The sequence below is a fragment of the Rhipicephalus microplus genome, chromosome 7, assembly GCF_043290135.1.
Source record: "Rhipicephalus microplus isolate Deutch F79 chromosome 7, USDA_Rmic, whole genome shotgun sequence".
In the NCBI taxonomy this organism is placed as follows: domain Eukaryota; kingdom Metazoa; phylum Arthropoda; class Arachnida; order Ixodida; family Ixodidae; genus Rhipicephalus; species Rhipicephalus microplus.
In genome coordinates, this window is record NC_134706.1 from 53,304,484 (window position 1) to 53,325,164 (window position 20,681).

The 20,681-nt window shown below is 45.6% G+C and overlaps 1 protein-coding gene across 1 annotated transcript; it reads left to right on the top strand.

Moving 5' to 3' along the window:
- Positions 1-820: 820 nt before the first annotated feature.
- On the top strand, positions 821-14,668 carry LOC119179214 (dermonecrotic toxin SPH). The gene is made up of 5 exons (XM_037430284.2): positions 821-1,034; positions 9,114-9,245; positions 10,485-10,604; positions 12,763-13,000; positions 13,892-14,668. The coding sequence occupies exons 1-5, from the start codon at positions 845-847 to the stop codon at positions 14,109-14,111; spliced, it is 900 nt and encodes a 299-aa protein (XP_037286181.2). The 5' UTR covers positions 821-844; the 3' UTR covers positions 14,112-14,668.
- The last annotated feature ends 6,013 nt before the right edge of the window (positions 14,669-20,681 follow it).

Sequence of the window (20,681 nt, forward strand, 5' to 3'; positions counted from 1 at the left end):
CATACGATAAAAACGTAACTTTAAATCATAAAGGTAAGTTTTTATGTGAATAAATATGATCTTCATTTGCTCGTTGGGGGGACAGTGAACAATAATTGAAAGTCAGTTACTGCAAGCTTCGCTCGAATATATACTCAAGTACCCCTGATGCCGCGGTGGTCTAGTGGCTAAGGTACTCGAATGCTGACCCGGTTCGAATTCCGGCTGCGGCGGCTGCGTTTCCGATGGAGGCGGAAATGTTGTAGGCCCGTGTGCTCAGATTTGGGTGAACGTTAAAGGACTCCATGTGGTCGAAATTTCCAGAGCCCTCCACTACGGCGTCTCTCATAATCATATGGTGGTTTTAGGACGTTAAACCCCACATATCAAATCATCATCAAGTACCCCTGATGTGGACATACCAAGGTTTGCAATCAAAACGTCCCCGTCTACAACTGGGAACCAGTGTTTGCCACAGTGACACGCAGAAATGAGTGCTCGATGCATAATAAGAGATTCCACGACACGCTGCTTAACTTCCCGCACAACATCACCCTTACGGCTCATATCTTGTACATACACACACTATTGGCTTAATGTCAAGTCTGTATCGCAATTTTAAGAAAAAGGTTCAACGCGCACCACAGGAACGAGCGTACCGAATAGAAGAGTGTGGAGATGCGAGGATGAGTTTGTCATTGACGCATATGCAACCTGCCACACGTAGAAACGCGCTTCTGCATGTCTCGATATAATTTTTTCGCGTAGTATGCTAAGCGCTACGACGATTACTCCGTATTTTGGCGTTTCTTCTTGCATCGAGGCCCCCGGCTTCCATCGGAGGCCCATCTACAACATCTACCACATGACGAACGCCATCTGGCAAGTGGACGAAGCCATGGAGCTAGGTGCGAACGCCATCGAGTCGGACGTCGCATTCGACAAAGACGGATCGGCGGCCTGGTTCTACCACGGTGCGCCCTGCGACTGCTTCAGGAGGTGCCAGCGCTACGAAGAAGTGCCGACGCTTCTTCGGTACCTCCGGCGAACTACGGGTAAGGCTGTTTTACAAGAAAGGTTGACAGGCGGGCTAGTTCAGTTGGTACAAATTCATAGTGAAATAATTGGAAGCGCGAACCAACGGGACACAAGAGAAGAGACAAACAAGCGCAGAATGAAACTCAGTTTATTCAGAGAAGAAATTATATACCAGAAAGATGAGAAAGGGAAAAAAAACTGGGGAGAAGGTTCCACCGTGATCAGGTGTCGTCCAGAAACGAGATTTCACAATCTAACAGTGATATAGACGGTGAACTAACACAACTATCAATATTCTTTTTAATAAAAAAGGCTTCCACAATCTCTCTAGTTTTCGTGTCACGATGTCTGTATAAGACAAATGTGCGCGAAAATTCAGTTTCAGTCTGCGCTTGTTTGTCTCTTCTCTTGTGTCCCGTTGGTTTGCGCTTCCACATATTTCATTATGTTTTATAAGAACATCTTACAAAACTTCGGTTTTATAGGCGCCCTAAATATTGGGCAGCTACGCAAGAGTGGTGCGAAGACTGTCTCAGATAAGCTGGTGGCATTTCCCTTTTCTTCACCCACACATCTCTTTCCCACCTCTTGCTACCCATTACGGTACAAGATAATGGCCCGTACTCGGAAACCAACCTCAACCTTAGCCCGAGTTTTCCTTATTGGTTTTAAGCCGTTATTGCGCTTGCTGAACGAAGTAGGCTAGTACACATGAACCGATCTTGTTGCTATATTTTACCCTGTTACCATTCCTGTAACCTTATAACACACGTATACCGAGTACAGGAACTTGAGGAAAACGTGAGGGAAGGCCAAGGTTGGTTTGTGAAAATGGGCCTATGCTACGCTTTCCCCCTCTTTCCTCTCCTTCATCCTCCTTCTCACCTTTCAATCACTTCTATTTTCCCTGACTTTCTTTTCTCACCACCCCTTTGCTGAACAGTTTCCTAAAATTAACTATAGAGGAGACTTTGGCGCTGCTATCATTCCGCCACCATGGGAATTATGGGTAGTACAGAAATTTCTTTAGTCTTCGTGCTTGCTTGCTTCGAACGTACATTTGGCTTTGTTTGATGATCTGTTTTGGTTTTTTGTTCCGAGTAAAAGAACAAACCGTTTTGAACTTTGTGAAGCGATACGAATTGGTGGAGCATGAAAGATTAAGGTGGTGAATCATAACTGACAAACTATTGGTGATTGTTGCTTCGTGACAAAGCATGCTTCAAACCTCGCGAATCCAAACGGAACATAAAGTACGAAGACAAGGTAAACCTATGTACTACCCATCATTCCTATGCTCGCTGAAGCACCGTGCGTTGCAGCTCCCGTAGACACTATAGCATCAGAGTTCCATCTAGTGTATATATGGGAAACTATTTATGCTTTGCTGGACCACACTAAACAAGATTTTTCATGCTTTACTCTGTCTCTCCTTCTTTTCCTCCACCATGTCCTCGCATCACTTCTTACCCTTTCTTTTACCATCATTTTCAACAATACACAAGTTTATATGCTGTGCTTTCTTTCTCCCAATTTTTGTTTTTTTCTTTCTCTTTCTGTCATAGCTAAGCAGGGCACCCAACCACGAAATTATGATAGTTTTTTACACAATTCGTGCGAGCAAACGAATAAATACGATTACATTGTTGATAAACAGCTCAGAGTACGTGTACACACAGCAAGACCCAGTTTAGACATGCGCGCAGAAAGATTTGGGGGACGACATGGGGGTGAACTAAAATTTATGGAAAGAAAGCGTGAAAGAAAGCACTTATAGAAAGAAACCATGAAATGAAACCTGTCGTAGAACACCTCTCACAAGCATTCCACAAAGCTTTTGTGGGTATATGAATTGTGCTTAATAAAAGGTTGACGTTTATTGTCCTTTCAATAAACAGCAGTTGGAATAAAACTGCCGCCCTTTATTTTCCTCCTTATGTGGGTATACTTGGGACCTTGCGATATAAAAAAAAATACTGATACTACGTAGTTATCGCAGTTAACGTTATCCTATAAAATGTTACCAGACGAAACCTCGAGATTATGAGGCACGTCATATACTGCGAGACACAGGTTAAAATATGACCACCTTGGACTAAGTTGCAGCGCCCAGCGCCGGCATCGGGTGTTTACCCATCACCCTGTAACATCCTTAAGAGAAGAGAAAGTCCAGTTAGTTGGCGGAGATTTATCAAAGAAAAAAAAACCCAGCATATCCACAGAGTGAATGATAATGAGTGGGGCGAAGTGTCCATCCATTCAGACGCATGGACGGACGCACGGATGGACGGAAGCACGAACGGACAGAAGCACGGAAGGACAGACGGACGGACGCACACACGAACGCACGGATGGACAGATAGAGGGACGAACGCACGGGCGGACTCGCGGACACACGAACGCAAGCACACACGGACGGAAGCACGGGAGGACAGCCAGACGGACAGGCGGAAGCATGGACGGACACTCTGACGAACGGACAGAAGCACGGACGGACGGATGGACGGTAGCACGAACGGACGGACGGAATGAACGCATGGGTACACAGACGAAAGCATGGATGAACAGAGAGACGGACGAACTTGCAGGCGGACAAAGTACGAACAGACAGATGGACGGGCGATTGGACGGATGTACAGACGGATAGACACATGGACAGGTGGACGGACGCTTTGCCCCACTCATCATCATTGAGTCCATGGATATGCTGGGAGAACCACTAACTCCATCTTATCCCTAAGGACATATTCACACAACGCCATCTGTTCAGCAACTCATAAACTAGAAGTGGCTACATACTATACTACTACGACTGCAAAAGAAGGAACGAGCCGCGGCCCTAGAGAGCTTCATCCCTGAAAATTGACGGCGCATTTGCGTACCTCCCTGGTAAAGGTCGTCGAAAGACGAGTCTTCTGTCTCGGGATAAGGAATAAAACGTTTATTTGACGTTGTGCGCAAAAAAAGTTCGCAAGTAGGCACCGCGTGAGACATGGACGCCAGATAGCAGTAATTTGGAGAAACGAACCTAACGTTACTGGTAAGTGGCAGCACCGCGTAGCATCTATCTATCTATCTATCTATCTATCTATCTATCTATCTATCTATCTATCTATCTATCTATCTATCGATCTATCTATCTATCTATCTATCTATCTATCTATCTATCTGTCTGTCTGTCTGTCTGTCTGTCTGTCTGTCTGTCTGTCTGTCTGTCTGTCTGTCTGTCTGTCTGTCTGTCTGTCTGTCTGTCTGTCTACAGTATATATAGCAGCCTGCGTCTTTAACTTGGGGTGAACCATAAGTAGTATGGGAGGAGAGGGGAATGAGGGAGAAGAAGAGAGACAAGAGGAGAAGGAGGAGGTACACATTGCACATAAAACACACACACCGCTCACGCAGTGCACGTTTAATAGGCGGTCGCTCAATGATGTTGCCCTCAATAATTGAAGAAGGGCTCGTGGGGCTTTCTGGGCTGAAGGGTAGGAAACTGGACTTAATCTGGTTAGCCTCCCTGCCTTTCTGATATTATCTGTCTCTCTGTCTCAAAGTTAGTATGGGAGGGCAAGATGGCTTGACGAAAATGACTCGGTGATCACGACCTGAAGAATGTGACAATCTCGTCGCGTATATACGTCGCCAAACCTTTTACGCAAGACACGTGTGGCACATACCCGTATACTACGGGTGCGTATGTGCCGCAGGTATGCGAGTTTGCCACAGGTGATTGACAATTTGTGTCCACCCAGGGACGACGAGAACAGACGTGGCTAATTTTAGCGCGAAAGCGTTAAGAAAAACAAAAAAAGCTGAAATCAACAGCGCTCATCCGACGAATGCAAGGGATAAGTATGAGGGCACCAGCAGGAATTGAACTCTAGCATTCTGCTTGGCAATCAGGTATTCTACCACAGAGCGACGCCAGGTCTCGAAACAGTCTTGAAAAAATGCCAGGCGTAATGTTAGTGAAACGTCAGTTATGGTGCCAGTGCTGACTACATCATTTATACAAGTGCCCCCGCCGTGGTGGTCTAGTGGCTAAGGTACTCGGCTGCTGACCCGCCGGTCGCGGGATCGAATCCCGGCTGCAGCGGCTGCATTTCCGATGGAGGCGGAAATGTTGTAGGCCCGTTTGCTCATATTTGGGTGCACGTTAAAGAACCCCAGGTGGTCAAAATTTTCGGAGCTCTCCACTACGGCGTCGCTCATAATCACATCGTGGTTTTGTGACGTTAAACCTCACAAATCAATCAATTTATACAAGCATTGCATGTGTATTCCTATGATACAGCCGTCACGTCGGGTTAACGTCAGATGGAGTTAGCGCCATCCGGTGAAGTTGATTTATGTATAAGAGTGCAGGGCTATATCATCTTCACGAGCGCCAGCACTTCATATCAGCTTACCCCTTCTGGTGCTGCCAGTATCTCTTTCGTGCTGTTTGGCACCGTTGCGCAAGTGTAAACAACTGGTTACCTAAAACATACGCGACTGTTCAACGTATGTCTGTGCGTACACGTTTGTTCGTATCTTTCGAGTCATTTCGTAATGGTGCTCTAATTACCACATAGTCAAATACCCTCCACGTACTTCGCATAACGTCGATTATCAAGGTACGTGGTCTGCCGATTTTTTTAATAACCTCGTAAGTAACTAGGATTAGTCTTCAACGCCATAATGCGGTTTTCAAATGAAAAAGAAAGAATGTTGAGACGAAATGAAAGATACAATGTTTGGAACAAAAAATGGCACAAATTAGAAAACAAAAGGTTCGATGCATAAATACAAGTTCAGCAAATCAAGCAAGACACTAAATTTTGCAGAACAATTTGGATTTGTGCAAGCCTTGCACGTTTATGTGGGTTTGTTTTAATCTTGTTTTAGCTCACAAATTATGGACTAAATTTTCACGAGAAATTGTATGATTGAGTGCTTTACTAGAAGCCATGTCCTATAGTTGAGTACGAAGTACTCGAAATCGTTAAACATTTTTGTCTAAACACAGAAGCCATGGACAACCTCAAGTTCTTGAAATAGACACAACGTTGTGCGCCTTGTCCCTTCTACAATGATTACTATTGGCTTTGCAAAGTTGTTTTTCATGAAACTCAGCAGCGGCACACATAATAAAGTAATACTCATGTATTTAATTATAATTAAGTCGTGAAAAGTGTCAAAAACATCACAGTGACTAGTAGTCTACTCGCAACATCTACACCGCATGGTTCAATGCCACAGTGAGAGACAGACTAAAAATATCACATCATATCGACGAGGTGAATGATGACGAGTGAGGCGAAGCGGACGGACGGACGGACGCACGAACGGACTCTTCAGCCCACTCATCATCATTCACTCCGTGTATATGGTGTTACATTATTTTTGTTGACATTCAATACAATCCAACTGGCTACTACGATGACACGGGACATACGACCCGCGGCGTAAGGAGCTTCGCCCCTAAAACTCCACCGATAGACTTTTAAAAGCAGTTGTGGTACTCACCATAACAAATTTAGTTAGAATCGTTAGCATTTGGAACTGCGTGTGTACATTATGCAACTAGGCAGTCGGATTTATGACATTTAATGAAGAATACTGAGTACTGTTTTCAATGTTTACTTCGAAGGAAATTCGTATTATTAAAGATAATAAGCGAACGATGAGCTATAATTGCACGCATTCAATTGCTTGGTTAAGGGCTCTAACGCTGTCGAGGACGTAGCTGGAGAAAAAAACATGACCAGTCTATCAATGAAATACCCACTTTTTCAGCGTACATTTTATAAGGGTCGAACCTTGGCTCAGTCGAGACGCCTACCAGGGATATCCCCGTTTTCCTAATCTTGCTTGTGCTGTAGGTTACAGTATACATTTTCGTCCCAGTGAAAGTCTTTTTCGATACGTGTCAAAGACAGGCACATTGTCTGAAAGTTCTGCGTCTGGGACGGCTTTAAGCTCTCCCATAGTAGCGTACCCTGTGCTCTAAATCGTTACCCCCTTTTTCTAACCCACCTTTTTTGATACAACCTTATCAAGTGTGAGACCTAAGGGGCGGCTGTCAGCTCTCCCATAGTAGAGTACAGAGTACTCGAAATCGTTAACCCCTTTTTCTAAGCACACTTTTTCGGTGTCGCTGTCGCGCTGTTACAACTCAAGTCTATCGAGTGACGCTGAATATTTTCTGTTTCTTTGTAAGATAAGCCTGCGATACTTAAAAAAAATGATGGTCTACGGATGGTTGCAAGGCCACAAGCGTTGTACCCCAAATTACTTCCAGTCACCTCATTTACCAGCTCCTAACGTCAAAACTGAAAGCACGTTTTCAAGTCTCTTTTAAGTGTAAGAAATGTCTCCCTTTAGTTTTCCATATAAAAGGAACGTGCGTAAAGTTCAAAAAAATCTCTTATCATTTTTATGTAGCTCAATAACATTTATTTAAATATATTTTGTGAAATAAGAGAAAGAAAGTGTAGAAAATCAGCGGGCTATTTTCTAAAGCTCTTCTTACCCACCGATGCTATGTATTTTGGCACTTCTGTGGACGAAACCGGATGTCATCAAGGGGCTGTGTTTGTAAACAGTGAAATAAGCTTACATTTGCTAACATATTTGGCCCAAGGGCTACCTCGCTGTACCCTGCAACTCAGTGTAAAAGCACGTCCACTGGGGCAAGACGGCAAAGTAACATGTTTATTACCACTAATTGATGATGATGATAATGACATCATTAAACAATGACTCACATTCATCACAGGAGATTGGCCAAGAAAGCTACAGCACAACATCGCTACTGAAAAAGTCTTGGATAGATATAAATAAATGTTTACCGGCAATTCAGTAATTTCGCAAGGAAATCCACCTGTTTCAATTCGGAATATTTCAACAATAGAGCGGACAACTTCCACCTTCATATTTTCACCTTTATTATATTGGTTCCTAGTCGCTGTTATGCCTGCGAGTCCGCAGCGAACGTCCGTGCGTAGGAAAAAGGAAATCTGTGTCAAGGCCAGCACGCGAGCCCGCCTGACGCGATCAACGACTTAACGGCGTTATCACGCGACGGCACCTTTCTGGCGCGCACGTGCAGTGAGTCATCTAAGCCGCGAGCCCGTCGAGTAAACAACCGGCGCCTTCCTGTCTGGCGGGTCTGACGCAATGCCTGGCGACGTCACTCGTCCTTGGGTGCAGCCAACTGCAGCGCAGCCTCTCCAGATTCGATGAGAAAGTATAACGCGGCCCAGCGGCGACCCCATTGGAGGAGTCTGACCTCGTGACCAGCGGTGCTTCTGGTTGGACATTTTGTTATCCAAAGAATCCACCCGGTGTATATAAAAGAAGCCCTGCGGCGCGTCGCGAGCAGCAGTCCTATGTGAGAGCAGACATGTGTGTCAGAGAAGAGAGCTATGTGATAGAGAGTTGAGCTATGTGTTAGCAGTCCTATGTGAGAGCAGACATGTGTGTCGCAATTGAGCTATGTGATAAAGAGTTGAGGTGTGTGTCAGAGAAGAGAGCTATGTGATAGAGAGTTGAGCTATATGTTAGCAGACCCATTTGAGAGTAGAGCTATGTGTTAGAGAGAAGAGCTCGGCTCTTCGCGTCTCTGTCGGCCCCAGTGCCGAATTTGTAACGCCTCTGTATATATGCTGTACATAAACCTTGTTTAACTCACCGTCGTCTCGTCCGCTCGTCTATCAGCTCAGCGCAGAAACAGTCGCGAGCTGAGAAACCTACGCTACCGAACGGCTGGTGACCTTCCCTGCGGAGTTCGAAGCAGTGGCGCCTTCGGGACCGTGTTGGCGTCGCCGTCTTTCGAAACAGTGGTTGCAGCGGTGAGATTTCGAGGCGCCCTTCGTAACGTCGTCGGAGGCGCGCGTCATAACATCGCTCTAACCTCAACACCTCTACCTTTTTTTTAGTTTAAAGTATTTAATAACTCCAGAAGGGTTGAAAGGCGGTCTAATGGTTATAGATTCATCCCGTGCCAACTATAGCCCGCCACGGAGATAACTCCGTTGTGACACATCTACCGAGATTCTGTAAGTTATTGGAGCGATAACAGGACTGCTTCATAACAACATTGTTTTGTTTTTCAGCCGGCGGCATATATGAAAAGCGCCTTGTCTTCCTTTTCTTGGATCTCAAGACCTACTCTCTATATCAAGAGAGAAAGTACCGTGCAGGCGTCGACATCGCAAGAAAACTTCAGAATCATCTCTGGCTTGGAGGTAAGAAACTGACCCTCAAATGTAATTACTCATTATCCTCATTATCTATGGGAAATGTAATAAAAACTTACGATAAAAAATATTCGCAAGAGGGCGGGGGGCTGGGTACGTGAAATTCATAGCAACCAAATTTGCGAAGAAAGCATACGTGTAGAAAATGGCCAAGCAATATGTATACGTGTGCATGAAAATATGACACGAAAGGTGTTTCGTGCTTTAAGAAGCATAGCTTTTGTGTGTGTGTGTGTGTCTGTGTGTGTGTGTGTGTGTGTGTGTGTGTGTGTGTGTGTGTGTGTGTGTGTGTGTGTGTGTGTGTGTGTGTGTGTGTGTGTGTGTGCGTTTTTCAGTTGCATTCACAAGTGTGAAAAATATGCGCATGTTCTCACCTTGCTTTAATGATCTAGGAACTGATGCAGGCTTACGCAATAAATAGTGAATGAACGTTGGGTCGTATATAGTATACGTAATCAGCCAAGTTGAGCTGACACTTCTGACAAGCCGTTTGCTTGTTCGGAGTCACGCGCAAAAGATGCGTTTTCTTTTTTCAGATAGACCAGAAAATGGGACTATTGTGTTTTCCCGAAAAAAAAAAACGTGTTTTATGCCGGCGCCCCCAAGACGTGACTGACGTCATTTCCGTCACGGAACAGGCGTCAGTGAGCGAGCGCGCGGTCAAGCGAGAAAAAACTGACAAGAGAAAGACTTTTTTAAATATATTTCTTCGAGCCTAATTACTAAAAGAAGTTACGTGCGCCTTCGTTCATTATTCCTCCTCGTTCACTTCTTGCAACACTTCCAGAGAAATGTTCAGTATACTCCTTCAAGAAGACTTCTGTTTACACCAAGTTTATATTCTCCATCTTGCCTGCACTTCCCTTTTTTTTATACTTTAGCTAAGCCAACTCTTTAGCACTGTCGAAAACGTATCCTCTACATTGGTGGTTTGCTGGAAGAGGTGGTTAGTCTTGAAAAAGTAGTGATAGACAGGTCATAAAACTGCTGTGCATTGGTAAAGGATACCATATATCCGTTTGGCTGCTTACTTGTGAAAGATGCACGTTTTGCAATTAAGTTCCAGTCATGACAAAGCAACATGAGCTGCTGCTCCAGTATACAAAAGGGGGAAGAACGTATGCGAGAAATAATTTGCACAGGCGAGTGGTGGTGGCCTTGTTGCTCGCTCGTTCACTCTACGATGTTATCTTTGTCGATCTCCTGTTTCCACACTTTTGGCTGCAGTGCCGGTCCACAAGGCCTTGAACGTTCTGCTGTCCGTAGCAAGCGTCGATGACAAGGAACTCCTCCTGGGAGCGACCGAAACCATTCGCCGCGAAATGCCCGAAATGATGGCCAAAATAGGTAATCACATACCATAGCAAACTTGAAATTCGCAGATTTCATTGTGCTCAGCGGCAGTGATAGCAACGAATTGCCAGAAATGGAAGAAAATAATTACTGAAATTATTTACTAAAATTAAAGGTAGAAAATGCGACCAAGAAATTATTCCCAACTTCCTCCGAAAGAGAAGTTTCTGGCGACGACATTTGTATTAATGTAGAACTATCATCATCATAATCATCATCATCATTATGATCAGCCTGACAACACCCATTGTAGAGCAAAGGCCTCTACCATGCCGCGCCAATCAGTCCGGTCCAGCGCTTTCTGCGGCCATGTCGCACCCGCGATATTCTTCGCCTCATCTGTCCACCTATAGTTTTGTATCTGCTTCGTGCGTTTGCCTTATCTTGTAATACAGTCTGTTATTTTTAATAACCCGCACTAATATGGTCTACGTGCCCAATTCCCTGCCCATTTCTTATTTTTTATTTTGATTGTTCGATATTTTTAGCATCTGTGTGTGTCCCTGACCCCCTCTGCTCTTTTAATGACCATTAAGGTTACACTTATTACTTTCCTTTCCATTTCTATCGTACCCGGCAGCGTGCAGGAAGAGAGAGAGAGGTGTATTCACAGAAAGGCAGAGAGGTCAGTCTGAGCAATAGTGTGTTCTAGCCTTCTACTCTACACAGGAGGAGGGTAATGGGGAAAAAGCGTAATCCATGACGACGGTGTAGTAAGGAGGTGGGTATGTACAGTCTCATCAGGTTGGCGCAGTGCCATAGACGCACATCCAGTCCAGTGGCTTTTAAAAAATCTCGGACTGCTCTTATGGCCACAGTTGCACTGTTGGCATCATGCCAAGGACTCCACACAACCTCATCAGTTAGTGGTCTATTATGCGATCCCTTGGTAGAGGATATCACGCACGTGATCGACAAAATGCGATGCCGCGACCATGGGATCTTGATTTTTGTCGCACAACCTAGCCAGCTTCTTGAGCGTTTACAAAGCTCCATTTATGCCGTGCCTCACACCTACATTCTTCACGCGATGTTAAAAGCGACGCACATGAGCATTTGTGAGCGATTTTTCAGTGCTGTTAATTTTGGGTACATATGGAATCATGAGCTGCGAGAAGGCTGAGAAATTTCTCGCTGACTTTGAACTCCATGTGACGTACTACTCAATGTTTGTCTCGTACGTTCGCAGGAAGTTCGGGTGCCGATCGGCTTCGTTTTTTAAAGGTGTTCAAAAAATGTTACAGTGCTATTTTGAAAAAAAAACTCACTGTTTTTTTTTTTTTTGCACTACAAGCCACCAACTTGTAACTATACCCCTCCTTTTCCCTGGGCCCGCATTGATCATCCTCTCACAAAATAGGCGACACTTCGTGTCAAACTGAACATCGCTTCAGTTCATGCGTTTCTAGCTGTATACTGAGCGTATAGAGACACGTTATCTGATATGTGGTCTCCACCGACATCCTCTGTCGGATTTATTTGGCTTTTATTTCTTTTAGGTTGTATCCTTCTTATTTTAAATTCAATTGACCTACTAGTTGTTGCTACGTTTTTATTATTTGCATCTGTAATATTTTAGTACTCTTCTTTACATTTGTACCGTGGCCACCGTATATAATCCCACCCCTCCGCAAAGCCTTCGAGCTTCCACGGTAATTGAATAAAGAAATCAATTTCCCAAAACAATTTCGATGTTACTTCTTTTCACATTACTTATAGCAATTTTAATGTTGATTAAGACCGTGTTCTGTCGTAGATTGTTAGGTTGTAAGCAGTTATATTGTACTGCATTTATGTGCTAATTGAATCTAAGACACGATACCTTTTAGACTGCATTGTGTACTTTCTTTTTGCATTTGGTTTCCGCTTTTTCACTGAAATAGGCTGTTTCGTGTAACGACACGACTATCTGGTACGGCCGCAATACGAACACTAGTTGGATTAAACGAAAATGAGACATACATTCCTACTGAAACGTTCCGTATGCGTTGTCCAATAATTCCGTATAATTCCGTAAGAATCTTACGGAAATATATGAAAAATATATAAAAAGCATATCTATTCATTATGGAAACATATGGAATTATTGTACTCACATACGGAACGTTTCAGTAGGGATATCTCCCCTTCCCATCTCACTTATAACATGCAGGCTTCGATGTGAGCGGCAACGGTGAGCTGGACCCCATCGAGAACCTGTACCGGGAACTCCACATTGATGGCCATCGGTGGCAAGGGGACGGCGCCACCAACTGCATTTCCTACGCACGAACGTCCTGGAGGATCAACAGCATTATCGAGAACCGCGACGCCGGAGAACCGTCCAACTTCATCGAGAAAGCGTACCAGTGGACCGTCGATATGCCGAAGCACCTACGACTGGCGCTCAGGTGCGCATTCGAATCGCGAGTGCGATATACGTTCGACGATCTGAATGTCTAGCAGAACAAACATAGCGTAAAGAGAAACAGTGGTAGAAGGGGAGACTTCCCTGTCACCTTGCCTTCCAACCTACTCCTACCGTTGATTTCTTTTACTGTGGCTGAGCCCCGCTAAGCTCCTAGATCATAATTTAGCCTCAAAACACTGAGAACGTCGTACTAACTAGCCCGAACATAACGCCCTTGCGATATGTTTGCCATTTCGTAAGCCGTTGTCGCTATTTCGCGGGATAATGAATCTGAATTCCTGTATCCTAACTTGGGGTGCTCAGAAGTGGGACACTTGGTGTGAGAGCTGAAACACTCAATGCGAAAGCTTTAGGTGTCAAAAAACACAGCAAGCGAATGAAGTGGTACAAAAACCCACGTTATAGCTGCGCGAATAATGACGTGATGTTGTGACGTCACCGTGTGCCATCATGAGTGATGCTACAATACCATCATGAAGGCACATATATTAAAACATTTGTGACGTCGTATAGTGACATCGTCTTGTGATGTGATCAGGAAAGGTCAACCAGATGCGCGTCCGGTTCGCTAACCTGCACTGAAGGGAAAGAATGAAGGGAATAAAGGAAAGAAAGAAAGTAAGAGAGAAGATAGCAACGTCAGTGAACATGTGTGCCTGTTGGGGGACGGGGAAGAATGCAATCGACTGACGCCGCTATGGTTATTCGGGTCTCACAGTACAACTTGCTCTGTCTTGCGAGAACTGTATAACAAGTGTTTTACCAATGTATAGCGTAAATTGGGCTCTCGACATCAAATGCTCGAGTATGGGACTTGCTGTAAAGTCTTCTTCTTTCTTTCGTTTTGTTCTTACGTTTTGTTCTTACGCAGGCGAGGCGTGGACGCCATAGTCACCAATAGGCCGGACCGCCTGGCGAGCGTTCTCAAAGAGAACGAATTTCGAAGTACGGTGCGACCCGCGAACGTCTCGGACAACCCGTGGACTCGGTTCGGCTGCCGCTACAACTGCGACAGGATTCCCTTCACAACGGCGGAGGTCACCGATGAGGACGACGAAGTCGCTTGGGCTGGCGTGCCCGCAACAGAATGAGGGCATACGGTCATACGGTTGTGCTGGGTTCTTCTTTGGAAGCGCACCCTCTCATCATAGTGCCTCCCACCCACCCTCTTATTGGCCGAGTTCGAAAAAAAAAAAACCCCGTCTCGAGAGGAACGCTAGTACGAACACGAAGCGATGACGCTTCTTACAATGGCTTACCCTTAGTTCCAGGCTTTGCAAGCGTGAGGATTGAATAAGCAGCAGTATGGTAAAAAAGACATGGAGGCCATCTTGAAGAGTAAAAAAAAAAACCCTTTAAACAGGGTTTTGCTTTGCTAGGGCCACTGTTATGACACTTGGTTTTGACATCTCATCTAAGTTGAACCAAAATGCGATGATTACGGAAGTTTGTATGCACTTATATTTTGTTTATTACGTTGTGTAAATATTGCTAATGTACAGAGTGCCAGGTTGATGTTGCTTTTATGTTCTGTATTACAGTTTTTTTTACTATGATGAGCAATTATAACATCTGTGCAGAGTTGCCACCTGCTATCGTCTTACTAGAGACTGGCAGTATTGCAAATAAAAATAATAATAAATTAGAAGTAAGTTATATTATATATAACGCTGAAAGCCGCCGTTCGGCCTTGAAGAAGACAAGACCACTTGACGGTGGCTCAAGCAAGGGTTTTTCGTCAGTTTTTAAGGAAGCAACATGAAGGGTCATGGGCTGCCAATTAAGTAAGAAACCCTGCATGTTCACTACCCACCACTATAATCAATGATGGTATGCGGACAGTTGAGTAAAAGCACAACGCAGGTTTAGTGAACCCCTTCCAGAATGAAACAGTGTTGCCCTCATCTGCTCCCCCCCCCCCCACCCCAACCCCTTCATACTTACGTGTGCCTGTGCATATACGGTGCACTATACAAGAGCGAACGAATGTTTTGAAGAAGTCGGTTTCTGTGCGTGACATCACCAGCGTACAGAGCAAACAAACAGGTGTCTATGCCGCCGTTAAACTCAGTGCCAAAGAGACGACGACGTAACATCCATCGCATGTCGGTGGTCCACAAGATCTTCGATACAGAGCACTACTGCCGATGAGTGAAAGGAAAGGACTGAGGTGGATCATGGAAACATGAAACTTCTTTTTTTTTTCCTGATTTAGAAGTTGTGGCCCTTTTTCTCCCCAAGTCCGGACCCAAGTAAAGTTCAGCGTTCTGCTGCCAGACAACCAAGCTGCCGTCACTAAACCAAAATTTACATTCAGCAGCCTAGGGTGTACAACAACGAGAAACAGTGAGAGAATGAACGCTCCAGTTTGGGGTTGGTTGGTTGGTTGTTTATTCCTCAGTATACGTGGTGGAATCCACCATGGAGGATGGCCATGGAACAGGTGCTACCTTAAAGGGGCCCTGAAACAACTTTTCAAGTAACCATGAGATAGATTCACTAAAATAGCTTATTGCCTCACGAATTCAACGCCGCAAAAAATTTTAAGAATTCGTCCAGTACGAGCGGAGTTAAAGAATTGTCGCACGCTGACATCGCGTTCTCTCCTCTCTCGCCCCGGCGAAAGCGCTGGAAGCTAAACAGGGAGGGACGACAGGGGCAAAGAAAATACGTCACGCGTGCCTCGTGACCTTGAGCACTTTTTCTTTCTTTCTTTCTTTCTTTCTTTCTTTCTTTCTTTCTTTCTTTCTTTCTTTCTTTCTTTCTTTCTTTCTTTCTTTGAACACGCGGCTTTTCCCGTGTAACAGGGCGCCCCAAGCACCCTTTACATGAACTACAACGAGCCGCCGTGTTTAGGGCACAGCAGCAGATGGCAGCTTGCGACTGCCGGTGGGCAACGTTTTGCGAGCTCGCGCGCGCCGAAGGAGTTTTTCTCAATATGGTGGGAAAGTCCTGTGTTCCGTTGTGTCACCTACGATACCACGGCGAAGAAAACAGAAAGGTGAGCGCTATACAGATCGATGTAAACAAACACACGTGTCGTCGCAATTGTGCACAGCGCATGATTCAATATCGTAACGAATGAGGGAGCTTTATACCGGGAACGCATGCTGTGTATTTGTATGTAAAATGCTTGACCGCGCGATGGATGCATGACGTTGTATAGACCGTCATAAGCGCGTCGCAGTGGTTTCCGTACTGGTGACGTGGAATCCGAACATAGTCATCTCTACATGCGGGAACATGGAGTATATATAGTAGTACGTTGCTGACAGCACTGTACAGGACCACCAAGTGTGCGAAGTGGCAGTCTCTCGCCGCAGGTGTCAGAATATAGTAACAAGTGCAGTGATCATTTCAAGCCACCGTTGATTGATTTATTTGTTGTGTTTAACGTCTCAATCCACCATATAATTATGAGGAATCGCCGTAGAGGAGGGCTCCGGAAATTTCGACCACCTGGGGTTCTTTACCATGCAACCAAATCTGAGCAACCAAATCTGAGCTCACGAGGGATGGGGGTAAAGAGGGATTAAAAGGATAGGATTAAAAGGTGGAAAGATAGAGTGAGAGGAGAGAGTGAGGCGCAGGGACAGCGAACGACTGAAGTAAGGAGAAGATAGGAAAGATGGAGACGGTTGCAGGAGTCCGAGGACGGGCCACCACTGGCGAGAGCTCTTGTAGGCAACAGGAGATGGCGTAGGGCTAATCCAGTCGGTCAGAGCTGCGCTGTCGTCGGAGATAGCGAGGGCACGACCGGTCGGCACGGAATCCAGCGAGCGAGTCTCTCTCGTCCTTGAAGTTTGCTCTATATAGCAGTTCAGCGTATTTTGAGAATGCCGATGTTGGTACTTACGTTGTCGTGATTTTTCGGCGGCCCTTTCTACACTGTGCTTCACACATCAGGTGCAAAGCTGTTGAAGCTATGAAAGACGGTCAGCAAAATGTCTGTTTTCACCGTTTGTCACGTACGCGAAGCCAAGAGCGAGCCTGTGCGTAAGGTGTCGCGACTGGCTTACAAATGAAGTAATCGAAAAACCAAAACAACGAGACTATAAATGACGTCAAATAGCACATTAAAATCCATGTGGCGGATTTCGTTAATTTCTAAGGTGTGAAGAAAATTAAAGTCTTCATGCCAGAAAAAGAAAATGGCATCACATTCGTGGCGGCAAGAACACGGAACTATGCGTAGGCGGAAACGCTTTTCCTTCGCCTCGCTATCGTTGCACCTGATCCGTGAAACTGAGCACGCGAAGGCGCTTGGCCCTGGCCGCTCCAGACTCACGCACTCATGTTCACAAAACAACCTTATCCTTATCTCGAGTTTTGCTGTATCTGTTTAGTGCCTTTAGTAAGTTTGAGAAACGAAGTAGGTGAGTATTTGGCAGATAAACATTGCACTCATCTTGTAAACGATTATCGATTTTGCGCTCTTATAACGCACGTAGAGTGTGCAGAAACTTAAGGAAAGAATCAGATACGAATAAGACGGTTGGAACTTGAAATTTGCTTCCAACACAAAAATGTTGGGGTTCGCCCCGGGCAAGAAGCTGTCAAGAACGAATTGAAGGGACCCAGGGAAAATTCCAGGCAGCAGCGAATTGACAGTCACAGAAAAAAAAAAGAGCGATGTAACCTAATAACTTGATCCTTAAAAACTGAAGTACAAAGACGCACAAATATAAAAAAAGATACAACGAAAATGCCCAAGTATGGCAAGATGCATATTACATAGAGATAAACATCAAAGCAAAACAAATCATATAGAAGAAAATACACATTCAGATAATGCAATCCTCACTCCACACAGGTAAAAACAAAGTGAAATAATGCAAAAAACAATGATTTAGTGGTACAAATGAGCTTATGTTGTAACGGCTGTGCATTCGTTTACGAGGCAAAAGTCTTATTTCGCCATAAGTTTAGGGAGTGAGTCATCAAAGTTGGTTTGGGAAGACACGTGATTCATTACCGCGGGTATCTTATAAGTGAGGGTCGGCGTTCGCTAATTTGTGCACATTAGGAGATTATGTACGTGCAGGAGGAGTTTATATTTGTATAACTTATTCGCCTCAAGCAAATTATGCTTAATAAAGAACAGATTTGTTGATAAGTCTTTTGGTTCCCCTAGATAATTCTCAAATTGCCTGAGCACTTTCTTTTGCATTATCTACAGTTTGGTGTAATTAGCAAACGTTGTATAAGTCGAAGTAGTGGCCGCAGTATTAGTAAGTTGCAATTAGTAGTTGTGAATACGGGCCACAGTCTCACCGCTCCTGTCTCGTTTCCTAAGCGAGTCGCCACTCTGTTCTTTGTCGGAAATGCTTCCACATTTACATCGAGGTAACTTCCGGTCAGTAGATCCAAGCTATGACGCGCAATTTATTTTCGTCCCCGGCTGCTAAAGTTCGAACTGGATGGGCTGGCGTACGCCTCGATCGGCGCGTGACCGCGCGAGATCTTTGGTCCATCCTGTCGACGGGTTAGTCATTACGATGGCGAAGACATTCGCACTGCTCTTTTGCATTCAATCCACGAGTGCGTTTATTTTCTAGATCTCAGAGAGACGGCGAGATGCAGCCGGCCGGCACAACGCGCTGCACGGGCGCACGTATATACCGAGTCACGTCTTACCCCAAACATGGCGCCCTTTAGTTACAAAAGCGCACGTAGGTACAAAATAGGGCGTGGCGCACGTATGTACAAAATAGGGCGTTTACTTTCGTAACCCAAGGGCCAGAAAACGCGAACACCAGAGCACGCGCACACCGAACGACTTCGTTGTCCTCTTCAGAGGCTGGCTACTATAGTTGCCAGCCTACCTTGCGTCAATTCCCCCCTTTTTAGAGCGACCGTCCCGGTCGATTGACTGAGATGCTAGAGGTGGCCATGAAAGAAAAAAAAATGATCACGTCAATGAAAAAAAAAAAGCCCACACGGTTGTGGATAATAAGGAAAAAGTTCGAAGTGTTCATAACTCGCGGGCGTGGTACGGTTTCATCCGTTCTACGTGGACTACTTCTGGACGTGGACGTCTACGGGTTAAACTGGTGTCGGAACTTTGGGGAACTACCTCGTAATTCACGTCACTGCGGCAGCGGACAACTTCGTAAGGGCCAAAGTAGCGCCGCAATAGCTTCTCCGAAAGCCCACGATGTCGAACTGGTGTCCACACCCATACATAGTCACCTGGTTGATAGTGGACGCTCCTTCGGCCTTGGTTGTAACGGCGAGCGTCGATATCTTGTTGCGCGCGAATGCGGTTCCGTGCAAGCTGGCGGGCTCCCTCGGCTTTCTCAACGAAGTCGTCAACGCTGTCATTTCCGCTGTTGTCCTGGTCTACGGGGAGCATAGCGTCTAACGGTGTTGTGACGCGACGGCCATAAACAAGCTCAAATGGTGTTAGGTCTGTGGTCTCTTGCACAGCGGTGTTATAAGCAAACGTGACGTACGGCAAAATTTCATCCCACGTTTTGTGCTCTACATCAACATACATAGATAGCATGTCGGCCAATGTTTTGTTTAACCTCTCCGTCAAGCCGTTCGTTTGGGGATGATAAGCTGTTGTTTTCCGGTGGTTGGTTTGCGTCAGCTTAGTGACTTGTTGCAATAACTCTGCCGTAAACGCTGCTCCGCGATCGGTTATGAGAACAGCAGGTGCACCATGGCGCAAAACAATGTCGTGGACAAAGAATCGGGCGACTTCAACGGCAGTTTTCTTAGGCACAGCTTTGGTTTCTGCATAGCGAGTCAGATAGTCGTTTGCGACGATTATCCACTTATTTTCTGAAAATGACGTAGGAAAGGGACCAAGAAGATCCATTCCCACTTGCTGAAATGGTGCTCGAGGTGGATCTAAAGGTTGGAGGAAACCGGCGGGCTTTGCGGGTGGCACTTTACGCCTCTGACAGTCACGGCAGGTGCGGACATAGCGCTGAACGGACGAATACAGCTGTGGCCAGTAGTACTTCTGTCGGATGCGCGCTAATGTCCTAGCAAAGCCTAAGTGACCGGCCGAAGGATCGTCGTGGCACGCCTGCAAAACTTCCTCACGCAGTGCCATTGGAACGGCGAGGAGGAAAGTTTCTTGGCTGCTCTCAAGATTTTTCTTGTAGAGAACATTGTTCCGCAGGCAATACGTAGTCAAACCACGCGAGAGTCGGCGTGGGACGATAACGTCTTCTCCTTCAAGATGCTGGATGACAGGAAGTAGCTCAGTGTCCTCACGTTGAAGCTCAGCCATCCACTACATCAACGATGCCAAGAAACGGTAAATCTTGTTCAGTGTCAGATGACGTCGGGGAAATAGGAGCACGAGACAGGCAGTCAGCATCTGTATGCTTATGTCCTGATCGGTAGACCACCGTTATGTCGTACTCTTGAAGGCGGAGGCTCCAGCGGGCGAGGCGGCCTGATGGATCCCGTAGATTGGCAAGCCAACAGAGCGAATGGTGGTCACTTACCGCTCGAAATGGCCGGCCGTATATGTAGGGTCGAAACTTGCTAATGGCCCAAACGACTGCTAGGCACTCTTTTTCGGTGGTAGAGTAATTAGCCTCTGCTTTTGTGAGACTGCGGCTCGCGTAAGCGATCACACGCTCTGCGCCGTTCTGCCATTGAACTACAATGGCTCCGATTCCTACATTGCTGGCATCTGT